The 12,173-nt window shown below is 49.3% G+C and overlaps 3 protein-coding genes across 3 annotated transcripts; 2 read left to right on the forward strand and 1 right to left on the reverse strand.

The window, feature by feature from the left end:
* Positions 1–7: 7 nt before the first annotated feature.
* AFUA_4G12570 (Zn(II)2Cys6 transcription factor) lies at positions 8–5,380 on the forward strand. Its single transcript, XM_077804659.1, has 4 exons — positions 8–2,505; positions 2,580–2,993; positions 3,048–3,653; positions 3,713–5,380. The coding sequence occupies exons 2-4, from the start codon at positions 2,596–2,598 to the stop codon at positions 4,590–4,592; spliced, it is 1,884 nt and encodes a 627-aa protein (XP_077660800.1). The 5' UTR covers positions 8–2,505; positions 2,580–2,595; the 3' UTR covers positions 4,593–5,380.
* Positions 5,381–6,435: 1,055 nt separating this feature from the next.
* Positions 6,436–9,725, forward strand: AFUA_4G12590 (uncharacterized protein; the record flags this gene model as incomplete). Its single annotated transcript, XM_746479.1, has 12 exons — positions 6,436–6,486; positions 6,524–6,588; positions 6,620–6,716; positions 6,752–7,082; positions 7,141–7,322; positions 7,375–7,657; positions 7,720–7,859; positions 7,910–8,040; positions 8,091–8,445; positions 8,507–8,623; positions 8,678–8,717; positions 8,779–9,725. The coding sequence occupies 12 exons, from the start codon at positions 6,436–6,438 to the stop codon at positions 9,723–9,725; spliced, it is 2,739 nt and encodes a 912-aa protein (XP_751572.1).
* A 291-nt stretch (positions 9,726–10,016) lies between these two features.
* On the reverse strand, positions 10,017–11,927 carry AFUA_4G12600 (phosphoribosylaminoimidazole carboxylase ADE2; the record flags this gene model as incomplete). Its single annotated transcript, XM_746478.1, has 4 exons — positions 10,017–10,213; positions 10,285–11,242; positions 11,297–11,394; positions 11,462–11,927. 4 exons carry the CDS (start codon positions 11,925–11,927, stop codon positions 10,017–10,019), a joined length of 1,719 nt encoding a protein of 572 aa, XP_751571.1.
* Between the last annotated feature and the right edge of the window lie 246 nt (positions 11,928–12,173).

Below are 12,173 nucleotides of genomic sequence, written 5' to 3' on the forward strand. Positions count from 1 at the left end.
TATTCCACCCACCCCGACGCTCAAGATCACTACACTCCAAGGTGTATCTACGTGCACTTGTTGCATCATTATTTCGATATCCAATAGCACATTACCAGAATCATTTCTGCTTTTGCTAAGGGCTTCTGAATCAACCAAATATACCGTATTTAATTCCCCATAGCTGTAGGTTGCGGGGAGGTCATTCAATACCTAGAGACGACGAGGTTCTGATCCTTACCCAGCAACCGTGGTCGCCGATAAGGAAGTTTGGATCATTCAAAACTGTGGGCGAAGGGCTGCTGGAAGGTATTACTTAGCTCCAGCCACTGCACAAATGGCGTGCTCTACACAGCAAAGGGGTTGCTCTGAGGAGACTATGCTATATGCCAAGCATGTTGCTGTTGATGCAGCAAGTCTTCTGATTGAAACATCGACTGCGACTGCGACTATACACTTCTCTGATTGCTTGTCTCTGACGGTTTATCACGAAAGGCATTGTTACTAAACAACGGCAAGCGTTGCTCAAGTTTTTACAACTTGGGGCTTGCTGAATCGGGCAGAAATCTGATCCTGGTGAAGTCATATATACTGCGATCCACACTGTAATGCTCTTTCAGTGATTAGCTTATACTTTTTTGCCTGTCCTGCTCCCGTCTCTCGGGAGATCACATGATGGTTGATATGAGGATTCTACTTGTCTTCAATTGCTTAACTTGGTTAACCAACTACTTAACATAAGAACAGATTATTCTGTCATTGCGCTCCGGTTCCGTGACTAAGCAAATTGCGGAGGTTCTCAAAGCCTTGAGCGGGAGCAAACAACTTTTCAACTATGTTCCTTGATGCCGCTGTGATGGGGATGGATTTGCTCGCATTCTTTCTTGAGCAAGCTACCATGTTCCAGCCTTCACTACAACAAGTGACTGGTCGGGTACTACTGAATTGAAGGCATCAAAAATACTGATAAACTTCGCTAGATGTGGAAACAGACTTTCAGGGCAGACATACTTATTGGATCCTGATCCATTTTGGAAATATAGGGAAGGATGGCGCTAGGGGGACCGATAAGTCTGTGGCCCGCTATATTCACGTTCTGACCGAGGTGTTTTAGCTGGCCAAACTAGTGCCTAACTCATATCTCTTTGACGTCAACGAGGGATTCGAAAACTCTTATTGAGGCCCTCAAGCATCAGAAACCCGAGTCTGCAGGGCCAAGTAAATTTTCTGCAGATAATTATCGGAATTGGATCGCAAACGACAACCAACCAAGACCAAGGTTGAAACCTGTGTAAGTTGACAGGCGTAAGGTGTGTATAGCAGAGGCGTGTTGGATATGCATATGCACTATAGACAAGGGGTGCAATTGCAGCTGTTGGCATTGATCTCTTGTTTCCGGACATCCGAAAATACCGTAGTCAAGAGAACCAGGATGGTACCAGCCGTCTATGTTGAAGCTTCTTAACTGGGAACAGGACTCGTTGTCTAAAAGGGATGCCTGGGGAAGGATATGCATATGCGTTGGTCTGTGGCATGCATCTAAAGCTCAGTACGAAGCCCCCGAATCCTGCTGTATCATCTTCCTCGAGGCGCCTGTAGTATTCGCGGAAGGAGAATTAGGACAATTACTCTTGTATTCGATTGTCCCCAAAGCGGCAGAGCTCTCCATTACTGAAGAGATAAGCTGCTGAGCATGGTGGAGAGGGTACGGAGCACGGAAGGTGGGGTGTCCTTAAAGAGGTGGGGAAAAAACGAAACCCAGCGGAAGAGGAAGAGCCAAATCAGCCTAGAAAGAAGATCAGCAGAATATGGATTTCTTCCACTTCCACCATCTATCATATCTACAACGGCGTATCAACTGCTCACACTACCTCCTTTACCCGCGGCATAACGGTCATGGTGCTTTGTTGGATGTACACCACTGCAGGCTGACCCAGTTGGTGGCATGAACTTTTCAATTGGGTACCCCTTTGGTCGAGGTAACCAGGTTCATTTACCGCTTTGCTATTGCCTAAACCTATCCCTTTCTTATCTCCTCAGAATACCCCAATTAGTGACTTGCAACGCGGAGCATATCCGCTACTTTACTTCCCCCATTGATAACCTCGTGAATTGTCGGTAAATATAACTAATATTTTACAGGATATGGTAGTCGGCTTTTCTTGACATTGGCATCGATAATCTACTCTTCTGAATCTCTTGCTATTATTACAAAGGTTCTTCGTCAAGTACATCGTCACGAAAAGCAAACGAGATCCACTGGGACCGAATGTTTTGCTGAGAACAGTCTGTCACAGCAAATAATGATCGATCCGTGGTACTTCTGTCATCTCTTTTGAATTCCTTTTTCCCAAAGTCATTATTATAGTAGATGAATCAGCCTTTATTTTGATCTTCTTTCGATCGCGCTCCTCGCTTGCAAGATTTCTGATTGCTTCGACAGACCACATTTCAGAACCATCGTTTCTTAATCTTACATGTTGCACACATTTCACATGAATCTCAGCCACTTTCTGTTCCCATTCGGTATGCACCTGGTGGTTTCAGACGTGTCATACTCTGTTGCAATCTTCTTCCCAATCCTCTGACATGCTGCCCAGGTAATACTATGCTAGAATGTCGGCAAGCTCAATTTTAGACAAACCGCTTCTCAAAGTTAGTCGGCCGGTTGCCGCTTGCTCAAGATGCCGAACCGCGAAAATTAAATGCGATGGGAAACTTCCTGCCTGCTCCGCGTGTGAACGAGTAGGGAAGGCGAGCACCTGCTCTGGCGCCAGTGACGAGTTTGCCAGAGGAAAAGAGAGAAGTTATGTAGCATCCTTGGAGGGGTACTGTGAGCGACTTGAAAAACAGATTGCAAGCCTGCGGTATCGCAAGGAATCTTCATCAACGGATGAAAGAGGGACTGTCCGGGAAAGCTCTATCACTTCGGCTTCATCTTCGGATTGTGTCGCTCAATCACATCGCAAAGAGGTTTCCGACATTGACGACTTAGTTGGGGATTTTGGCTTTTTGTCCGTTCATGTTCGATCTGCCGTCGTTGTTTCGTTGCTGACCAGCTGTTCTAGGTCGGTCAATGCCACCTCACGAGATTTCCACGGTATTACTTCGAGCACGTCTTTCGCAAATCTTCTACTATCATTGGCAATTGCCGAGCCGCTGCCAAAATTATCATCGCAGTCATTACCCTCACGCCATGAAATAACACCTCTCTTGCGCCATTATTTCGACAACCTATACACACAGCTGCCTTTCTTCGTCGAGACAAGTTTTTGGACGTCTGTAGATGCTGTATATCAGTCCGGTGGTCGTTTCGCCAAGCCATTTGATCATTGGATTTTACGTCTTGTCTTAGCCATCTCGTCTGCTTCGACGTCGTATCAGCCTGGCGACAGAGATCATCAAAGGGCATTATCTTTGATTTCCGGGGCGCTGAAATACGCCGAAGAAGTTCTTCGCCCAGGATCCGTGGTTGGCATTCAGGGGATACTGTTGCTTGCCCAGTATTCCTTTTTCGACCCTAACCACTTTCGTAGTTGGTATCTTGTAGGAACGGCCGTCCGAGCAATGGTCGACCTTGGCTTGCATCAAGACCCTCCTTTGGAAGAGCTGTCTACTCCTGATCGTTTAGATATTCGTCGGATTGTTTATCATTGCGTCTACTGCTTGGATAGGTTTGTGTCTCCACTTCATTCTGATACGAGCTCAATTTTACTGATTTGGTTGAGAAAAGGGGTGTAAGCACCGCTTTGGAGAGAACAATTTCCTTCTCCGATGCGTCTGTCAATGTTGCTTTACCCTCAGTTACCACAGCACCTGGCTTTGCTCTTGCAGATGCAAGCGAGATCTTTTTGCACAGTGCGCAACCTGCTTGGCATATAATCCAAATTCGGCAAATACTGTCCATTGCATATCATAATAAGTATGAATACGAAAATGAGGCAACCCTCCCAAAAGCGACCTCGCCATGGACCCTGTGCTACAAAGCCCAGGAATGGCTGGAGAATGCTCCTCGGAACACTTCAGGGCCTTTCAACATTATTTATGCACTGGAGAACCTTTACACGACTGTCATCATTTTGGCGCCCATGCATCGATATGTTGGGACATCTGACTATTCGAAAGTTCTATTATTTGAGCGTTGCATGGATTACATCCGCAAACTCCACCAGATTTTGGAAGCACCGAGCTTGGTGCCACTGATGACATATCTTGACATTCAACGAGCATACCAGGTCAGTAGCTGGATTCTCGACCTCTTGGACCGACATTCAGATCTCGTCCTGAACCGCTCGGTGCCACCGCTTCCCAACGTCCCTTGTGAGACACCAGAACCACCCGGGATCGACAATAAGGACCGCGTGAACTGTCACGCACGAGCGAGCGTATGCCTGGATTATACCCAGGATCTCCTCCAATACTGCCTTAGAAAATGGGGAATCGCAACGCTTCTTGACACATTCCAGACAATTTCAGCGTCTGCTCGAAAAGGGCTCATGCACTCACCCGCGATTTACATTCCAGGTGCAGGGCCTTATGTGACCGGACCACCCTTGCACCCATCTGCGGATGGTGGATATCCTGGCTATCATCATGGCCATTATGGTCTCTGAACGAATCATAGAGCTGAATATTAGTCCACTAAACAAATGATTCTACCCATTGAAGTCCTTGTCGTCCTTCAGAGAAGGATGCCGAGGACAGACATGTTAGCAGCTGAGTGCGAGTTAATCTGTATTCATGCACTCTAGGCTGCAGATATGCGCCTAGTTTGGAGCCTGTAGATACTTCGGCATCGAACTGCATGGCATCGAGACGATGGTTCGTCCGTTTCACCATTTTTGCGCATTGCCTGATAGGGGACAGGAGTGGAAAGATTGACCGCTATCATTTATATTTTGGTGTGCATGGGAAATCACGTTTTCTACATTGTACAGAGTACTTACACCTGCTTTTCTGATCCCACTTTATACATTTGGAAACTCGACGGAAGGGATACCTGCAATTGGCCATAACATTGGGCTGAATAAGAGGTACCAGAGGTATTATGGAGTAGTACGCAGCGTTTGCACAGTGTGGACTGTGGGCAGATTGACTCTTGACGTCAGACTGATGATCCACACAAAGCTCTAGTACAACTTTGTCCGGACCTTGACCAAGCCATCGCGGAAGGATTCCCAGCGCGTCGAAACCTGCTCGGGATGGCGAACACACCACGTAGCACATTCAATGGAGCTATGATTTCATATTGTGTCTCCTTGTAAACCTCAAAACTCTACACTAGGTCGATAATTTTGCGCTTTGTGCTAATCAGCCACGAAGACGATGTTCAGTGCCAAGCCTTCTGGACTCAAGGTTACTGGGTCAAGCCGCAAAGTGGGTACGCCCAACGCCAAGTCCCTCCAACAAGAGCGCAGAGGCTTGCTTCACTTTTCTTCCTGTCTTGTGGGCTGTAAACTGGGGACCGATGCAGATGGGAAATTAGCATTGGATAGCTGACTTTGGCTCTACAATGGACAACTTTCTTATGGGAATATAAGATGAATTGTCAAGACTCGATGGCTAGCGAAGTAGAACCCAAGCTTGTCGTCATGCTGTGAACTTTATTGAGCCGGTAATAACAGATGGTTCCTTGATCATAACCTCATAACCTAGTACAGATGAGGGTTTGCGTCCTTGGATTAGTCGCCCCTGCCCATTGATCGAACTGATTGTCTTCAGCCAAGACCATGTATGAGCTCATATTCGCCGGAACTCATATGCACATGCTGAACCAACTTTCAAGAAAAGAACAATAATGCTTACAGAGAGGCTTCTCTTACGTATCTTGCTCAGGAACCCGACCAAAATGCAAAAGTAAGGTACCTCCGCCCGGGCACCTCAGGTACTCCCTCCCTACACTTCGTAGCTCTCCCCCAGTGCATACAGACAACCCACGACACGGTGACGTCAAGCATCCACGGAAGGGTTGCAGCCCGCTATCAGTAACGGTCATAATCAATGTCACCCACGAGCAACTTTCTCTCCTCTTTTTTGTCTCCCTTGATCTGAGATTAGTTTTCTACAAACTATTTAAATAAGGTCACCACAATCCATCGATTTCTAGGCACTTTTGGCCTCGTCGCCTTTGATCCATAGCTGTTCTGTCTACCTTCCCACTGATCATTCATACCTCAACTGAACACACATTCCTCTCCCCTTTCGCGTCCTCCATTCCGGTGATACCCCTGTGACGCGATCTTCGTTATCCGTTTCGTTTCTCGTGCACTTCATTCTGTCTGTCTGGATACTACTCGTCTTCCCTCTTTCCCGAAGAATAAAAGCTTAGCGGAGCTTATCTATCCCTTTCTCAAGTGACCATCGAGGTCTCTTGTGGCGGTCAATAATCTATCTCGAATTGTCTGATTGTCATTGTCGGTCGCAAGTCATCCATTAGCGGTGCCAACAGACCACAACATGCCGTCTAGAACTGTCAATCGTCCTATGGACACTAAGCAAAAGGAAAAGGTACGCATATCAATACAACCCTATACTTCCGACGAAGGGCTCTGACAGTGATTTTGCTCCAGGACATCAACCAGAAGTTGCAGTTGTTCGGGATATATCAAGGTAAGATGAAATAGGAGCACTTATACTTCAGCAATTGTTTCAAGCTAACGGACCATGCAGCTTTCAAAAACGGCAAGCTTCCCTCGGTGAGTCCACGGATCATTATCGCAAATGCGTTGTCAAGGCGCGTGCGTCATGCCTAATACTGATAGTGTGTCTATAGAACAAGCAATGTGATGTCGCCTTAAACAGTGCCATTACCTCCAAAGCTCTGTCTTCTCCCCCTAAAGAACTGTCCAGCGAGGGCCAGGCCCTGGTTAAGGATCTCCGGGTGGTCATTGACGAAGCTAAGAAACTCATTCTTAGCAAGAATGAGGGTCAGTTATTGCAAGACTTTATATGGGAAGCTCAAAAGATTGGCACTGGGGAAGCACCTGTACAGCCAGATGTTCCAGTGAGCAAAGAATCAGCCCAACAGGACGCCGACAGGGCCGTCGAAGGTTTAAAAACCCTGGGTACTCTCCTGATCACAAACGGAGAGTTCAGAAAGCTCTGTAAGTGTATTCCGTTGGAACTGAGTGCCGAGTCAAGTTCCGTACTGACGCTTCACAGTGAACGATGCTATGATCATCGTTCGTGACATGGCTGGTGATGTCTCGCAGCAAGCTGCCGACAGGCTTCGACCTTCACAGGAGCAGCTGTCTCAAGTGGACCAACCTGCTGAGGAGAATGTCTGGCACGAGAAGCCCAATATCCCCAAGGAACAGCTCAAGTCTCGCTTTCAAAAAAGCAAGGTAAGATCTTCTCCTGACAGCTTATATGCTCACATGCTCACTTCTCTCATAGGAAGAAGCTGGTGATGTAGCAAACACTGCAACACAATCTGCAACCGGTGGCCAGGACCCTGCTACTGCGAAGGATGTTGATGTCCAGGCTGGTGTCGGTTCGGCAGCCCAGAAGGCCAAAGAGAAGGTCCCAGAGGATGCCTCCCAGGAAGCGAAGAGCCGGGCCCAGGAGCTTAAGGAGCGGACTCGTAGCTACATGGAGCAAAAAATGCCGAAGGAGAGACGCGAGCAAGTTATTTGGCGATTGAAGAAGATGGTTATTGAGATCCAGGGTCATCCTGACTGTAAGTTCAATTTGTAGGTCAGAAGCTCTGGATAGCCGCTAACTTTTTGCGGCCTATAATAGACCAGCAAGCTGTCGGCACTCTCCTTTCTCTCGCTGAGAAGTACGGTCGTCACACCAGAGACATCTCCAAACAAGGTGCTGGAACCACAAAGGAACTCCGTGGCAACGAGAGAATCAGATCGATGGAGGCCAACCTGAAGGTGGGTGCCCAGAAGAATAGCGCTGACGGTGAAGCTTATATTACTGCCAGACTCTTATTGAACGATTCGCAAACAGCACGTCCTTGGACGATTTCTTTGACTCCCTTGACAAAATCTACCGCGATGCAGACAGGGACCCGGAACTCAGAGGCTGGTTCAAGAACATGGACACCTTCATCAGGTAAGTCTGACCGCCAAGGTAGACTATACGGATCATCCTGACTCGAGCAGGAAAGCCTTGCAGGAACAAGGCTACATCATGCAGGAGGACTGCAACCGTGAATGGGACCGATTGTACGATCACGGTCGTTACCTTTTGCGCGATCGCTATAAGGACCATACCGATCGGATCCTTGATGAGATTAGATTCATAGGCGATCAGTTTAATCAAGACCCTCAGAATCGAGCATTCCGCTCAGCTTTGGAGAAGCTCTTCAATGACCTGGGTCGAGACGCTAGTGGCAATGTCGATTTCAAGAAGCACCTGCTCAAAGATATCAGAGACGTTATTTTGCCTTCGGTCTTTGAGAACGTTCGCTATGTCCCTGTGCCTCGCATCGAGGTGTCCGATCCGATGGCCGACGTGGTGAGTCTGCTTCAAGATACTGTCTTGAGGATTTTCGGTAACTAACGTTGAATGTTCACAGGTTGTGGAGAATCTCGTCATTGAGAGTGACAATCTCATGCCGAATGTCGTGGAATTTGGTAGTGATAACTATATCCGCTGGGGTCGCAAGAATATCAGTAACAAGAGAGACAACAAGGTTCGTCACGCCTTGTCCAGCTATGTCCGTTGCGCAAACTGATTCCTTGCTCAGATCATGATCTCGGTATCCGGTATTCAAGCCGATCTCAGAGGTAGGTTCAATATCGAAACATGACGATATTGTGAGGTTATGCTTTACTAACTCCTCGTTAGATGTCAGCTACTATATCAAGAAGAAGCAGGGATTCCCTTCAATCACAGACAAGGGGGTCATGGACATCTTCCTCGGTAACGAGGGCTTTGGGTTCAAGATCGCAGCCTCCACAGCTCATAAGGAGGACCGTCAGCACTTTGTCAAACTGGACAAGGTGACGGTGAAGATTCACGATCTCGACATCAAGTTGAGGAAGTCCAAGCACAAGATTCTCTTTGCCATCTTCAAGCCTATGCTCTTTAACATTGTTCGACCTACCCTGGAGAAGGTGCTCGAAAAGCAGATCCATGACGCTTTCGTCAAGGGCGATGCGTTTGCCTTTGAAGTCAATCAAGAGGTTCAGCGTGCAAAGGAAGCTACCAAGCAGGATCCTGCAAATGCTCCCAATATCTACTCGCGCTACGTGGACGCTGCACGAGCGAAGCTGACCGAGAAGAAGCAAAAGGCTCAAGCAGTTGCCCAGCGCGATACCAAGATCCAGACCGTCACAACTCTTCACGACTCGATGTTCCCAAACATCAAGTTCCCTGGAGCAGTCTCCAACAAGGCTACTGAATACACTGAACTCGCGCAAAAGGGAGAGCGCTGGGAATCCCCAGTCTTCTCTATCGGCAGTGCCTCCGAGTCCAAGGACATCCCCAAGCTCGCTTCTATCCAACGCAAGCCTCACCGGACTGCCGAGGGCCGACTTAGAGAGAAGCCTGATGGCCGACCAATGGAGGGAACCGATGGTCGAGCGACCCAGGGTGGTCAGGTCGGTGCTGACGGGTATCCAAAGACTGGGTATCCCTCGCGTGGATTCGCCGATGAAATGGACAATGCCTTCACTAACGGCGCCACCAATGGCCACACGAACGGCCATCAAAATGGGGCTGCTACAAAGGTCACCGCCGAGGGGCTTACCGTCCGAGGCACCCCCGAAGCCTTCAACCCACAAACCGCTTAAAGGTAAAAATAGCTATGAGGACAAATGTCTACCCGTTCTGTTCAATATTTTCCTTTGTTCCTGATGACGCATGTACTGGCTTTGAGATATCATGTTTTCGCTTTCTGAGTTTTGTGCTTGCAGTATCTGCGTATGATGTCTTGTGGCTCTCACGCTATGATCTGTATGACTAGTTTCGAGTACGTAATCTATAATTCTTGTCTCGTTCTTCTGTCATTCCTTGATATTGCGTAAGTTGGTAGAGTCATTCAGCCATTCTCGTCGATAATCCAATCTAACTATTAAATTCTGTTACATCTGTTCAAAGTACTTTTCCCATCCGAGTTCCTGCATCTTGGTCCCCTTCAACTCCATGTTCTCGTGTCTAGCCTGCTCGGCATACGCCTCCACCTTACGCTGGATAGCCGGGTCGAATGTGCCAAGGATACGAGCTGCCAGGAGGGCAGCGTTGATGCTGTTGTTGATTCCTACCGTCGCGACGGGAACACCTGTACGGATGACGGATTAGTGGGCTGTCCACAGAATGGAAAATATGATAAAAGAAAAGAAGATAACATACCTCTAGGCATCTGGACGATGCTGTACAGGCTGTCCACGCCGTCTAGCGAGCTGCCCTTGACCGGTACGCCGATGACGGGCAGGACGGTGTGTGCGGCAGCCATCCCAGGGAGATGGGCGGCGCCGCCCGCAGCGGCGATAATGACCTTAATGCCGCGCGCGGCTGCGCTGGCTGAGTACTCGGCCATGAACGTTGGGGTGCGATGGGCGGAGGTGATGTCGACGGCGGGCTCGATGCCGAAGTAGTCACGGAGGAGTTTCAGGCCCGGAACGAGTGTCTTGAGGTCGCTATCGGAGCCCATCATCACAGCAACGGTGGGGGCGGGCTTCGACGGGCCGGACTTGACGGGCTGTGTCTTGATGTCGCTGCGCTTCGAGCGGATCTCGTCAACAACGTCGATCAGGGGCTGGATGTATTTCTCGGCTTCGTGCATCGTGGACGCGGCAACGGTGACGTGGCCCATCTTGCGGCCGGGCTTGGCGGCGCCCTTGCTGTAGAGGTGAATGCTGGCGTTGGGGATGGAGAGAGCGGCCTCGGCGGCTTTCAGGTGGGTGTCTGGGGCGGCGCCGCCAATGATGTTGAGCATGATGGACGGTTGGCGGATTTCGAGGCTCTGAGGGGGAATGGGGAGGTCGAGAATGGCACGTAGGTGGGCGTCAAATTGGGACAGGGTACAACCTTCAATTGTGTAGTGGCCCGAGTTGTGGATGCGGCTGGCAATTTCGCACAGCATGATGCTGTCGTCCTCGAGAAGGAACATCTCCACACCGAAAGCACCCTTGCCGTCAAAGGCTGCGACAGCCTTGCGGGCTAGCTCCTGGGCTTTCTGGTTGATGGCGTCGGAGACATTGCGGGCAGGTGCGTAGACGAGCTTGCATATCGAATCTTCTTGTACTGTCTCGACTGTGGGGTATGAGAGGACCGCGTCCTTGGTTTTCACAACCATTACGGCCAATTCCTATGAGCGTCGGTATTAGGTCGAAGTCACTTATGACTTGAATAAAAGACCAACCATCTTGAAGTAGGCCCATTTCTCAGCGTACAATGGCCGGTCCTTGAGCGCTTCAAGCGCTTCGGGGATATCGTCCTTGGAATTGACACGGAAGTTTCCTGGCGCCAATTGTCAGCCACAAGAACATTTCACATAGCCTCTTCTGGTTCTATATTCTTCACTAACCCCGTCCGTCGTAGGCCATCGTCTTCGACTTGAGCATCAAGGGATACCCAAGCTGTTCGCCGATCTGGGCGAGTTCAGCCGGCGTGTTCTCAAGCAGCTCCCGGTGCTCCGCCATTGGTATGCCATATTTCCGAAGGTGTTCCTTCTGATTGAACTTGTTCTGGATTGTTCGGATCGCTTGCCAGCTGGGCTCAACCTTGACCTCCGCGGAGATCTCCTCAAGAGCGTATGTATCAACATGCTCGATCTCGGCCGTCACAACGTCGCAGGTCCTCGCCAACGTCCGCACAGCTTCACGATCCTTGAATGAGCCAGTCACATGGCCGTCGTGGGCGCTAATTTGTTTCGCAGGGGCGTTACCGGCGTCCAGAACATTGACCTGGATATTAAGTCGGTTCGCCGACTCAACAAGCATTCGTCCCAACTGACCTCCACCGAGGACCCCCACCTTTGGAGAGTTCCACATTTTAACAAGACTGGCAATGAAGGATAAGAGATTGGAATTGGTCTGCTCCAAAGGTCAGTCACCAGACCACAGTGCTTGCAACGTCTGGGGAGAGTGAAACATGGCCCCTCCGTCTGCCCGCCGTGGGGACATTCGTGACTCCATCGAAAAATTGGCCGATAATCATCACGTGATTCTCCGATAAGCGATTACTGCAGCCAATTGCAAGCGTCGATTGCCGGGAGAGCCACTCCCCACGCGTCCTGC

Source organism: Aspergillus fumigatus, chromosome 4 (genome assembly GCF_000002655.1).
Source record: "Aspergillus fumigatus Af293 chromosome 4, whole genome shotgun sequence".
NCBI classification, from domain to species: Eukaryota; Fungi; Ascomycota; class Eurotiomycetes; order Eurotiales; family Aspergillaceae; genus Aspergillus; species Aspergillus fumigatus.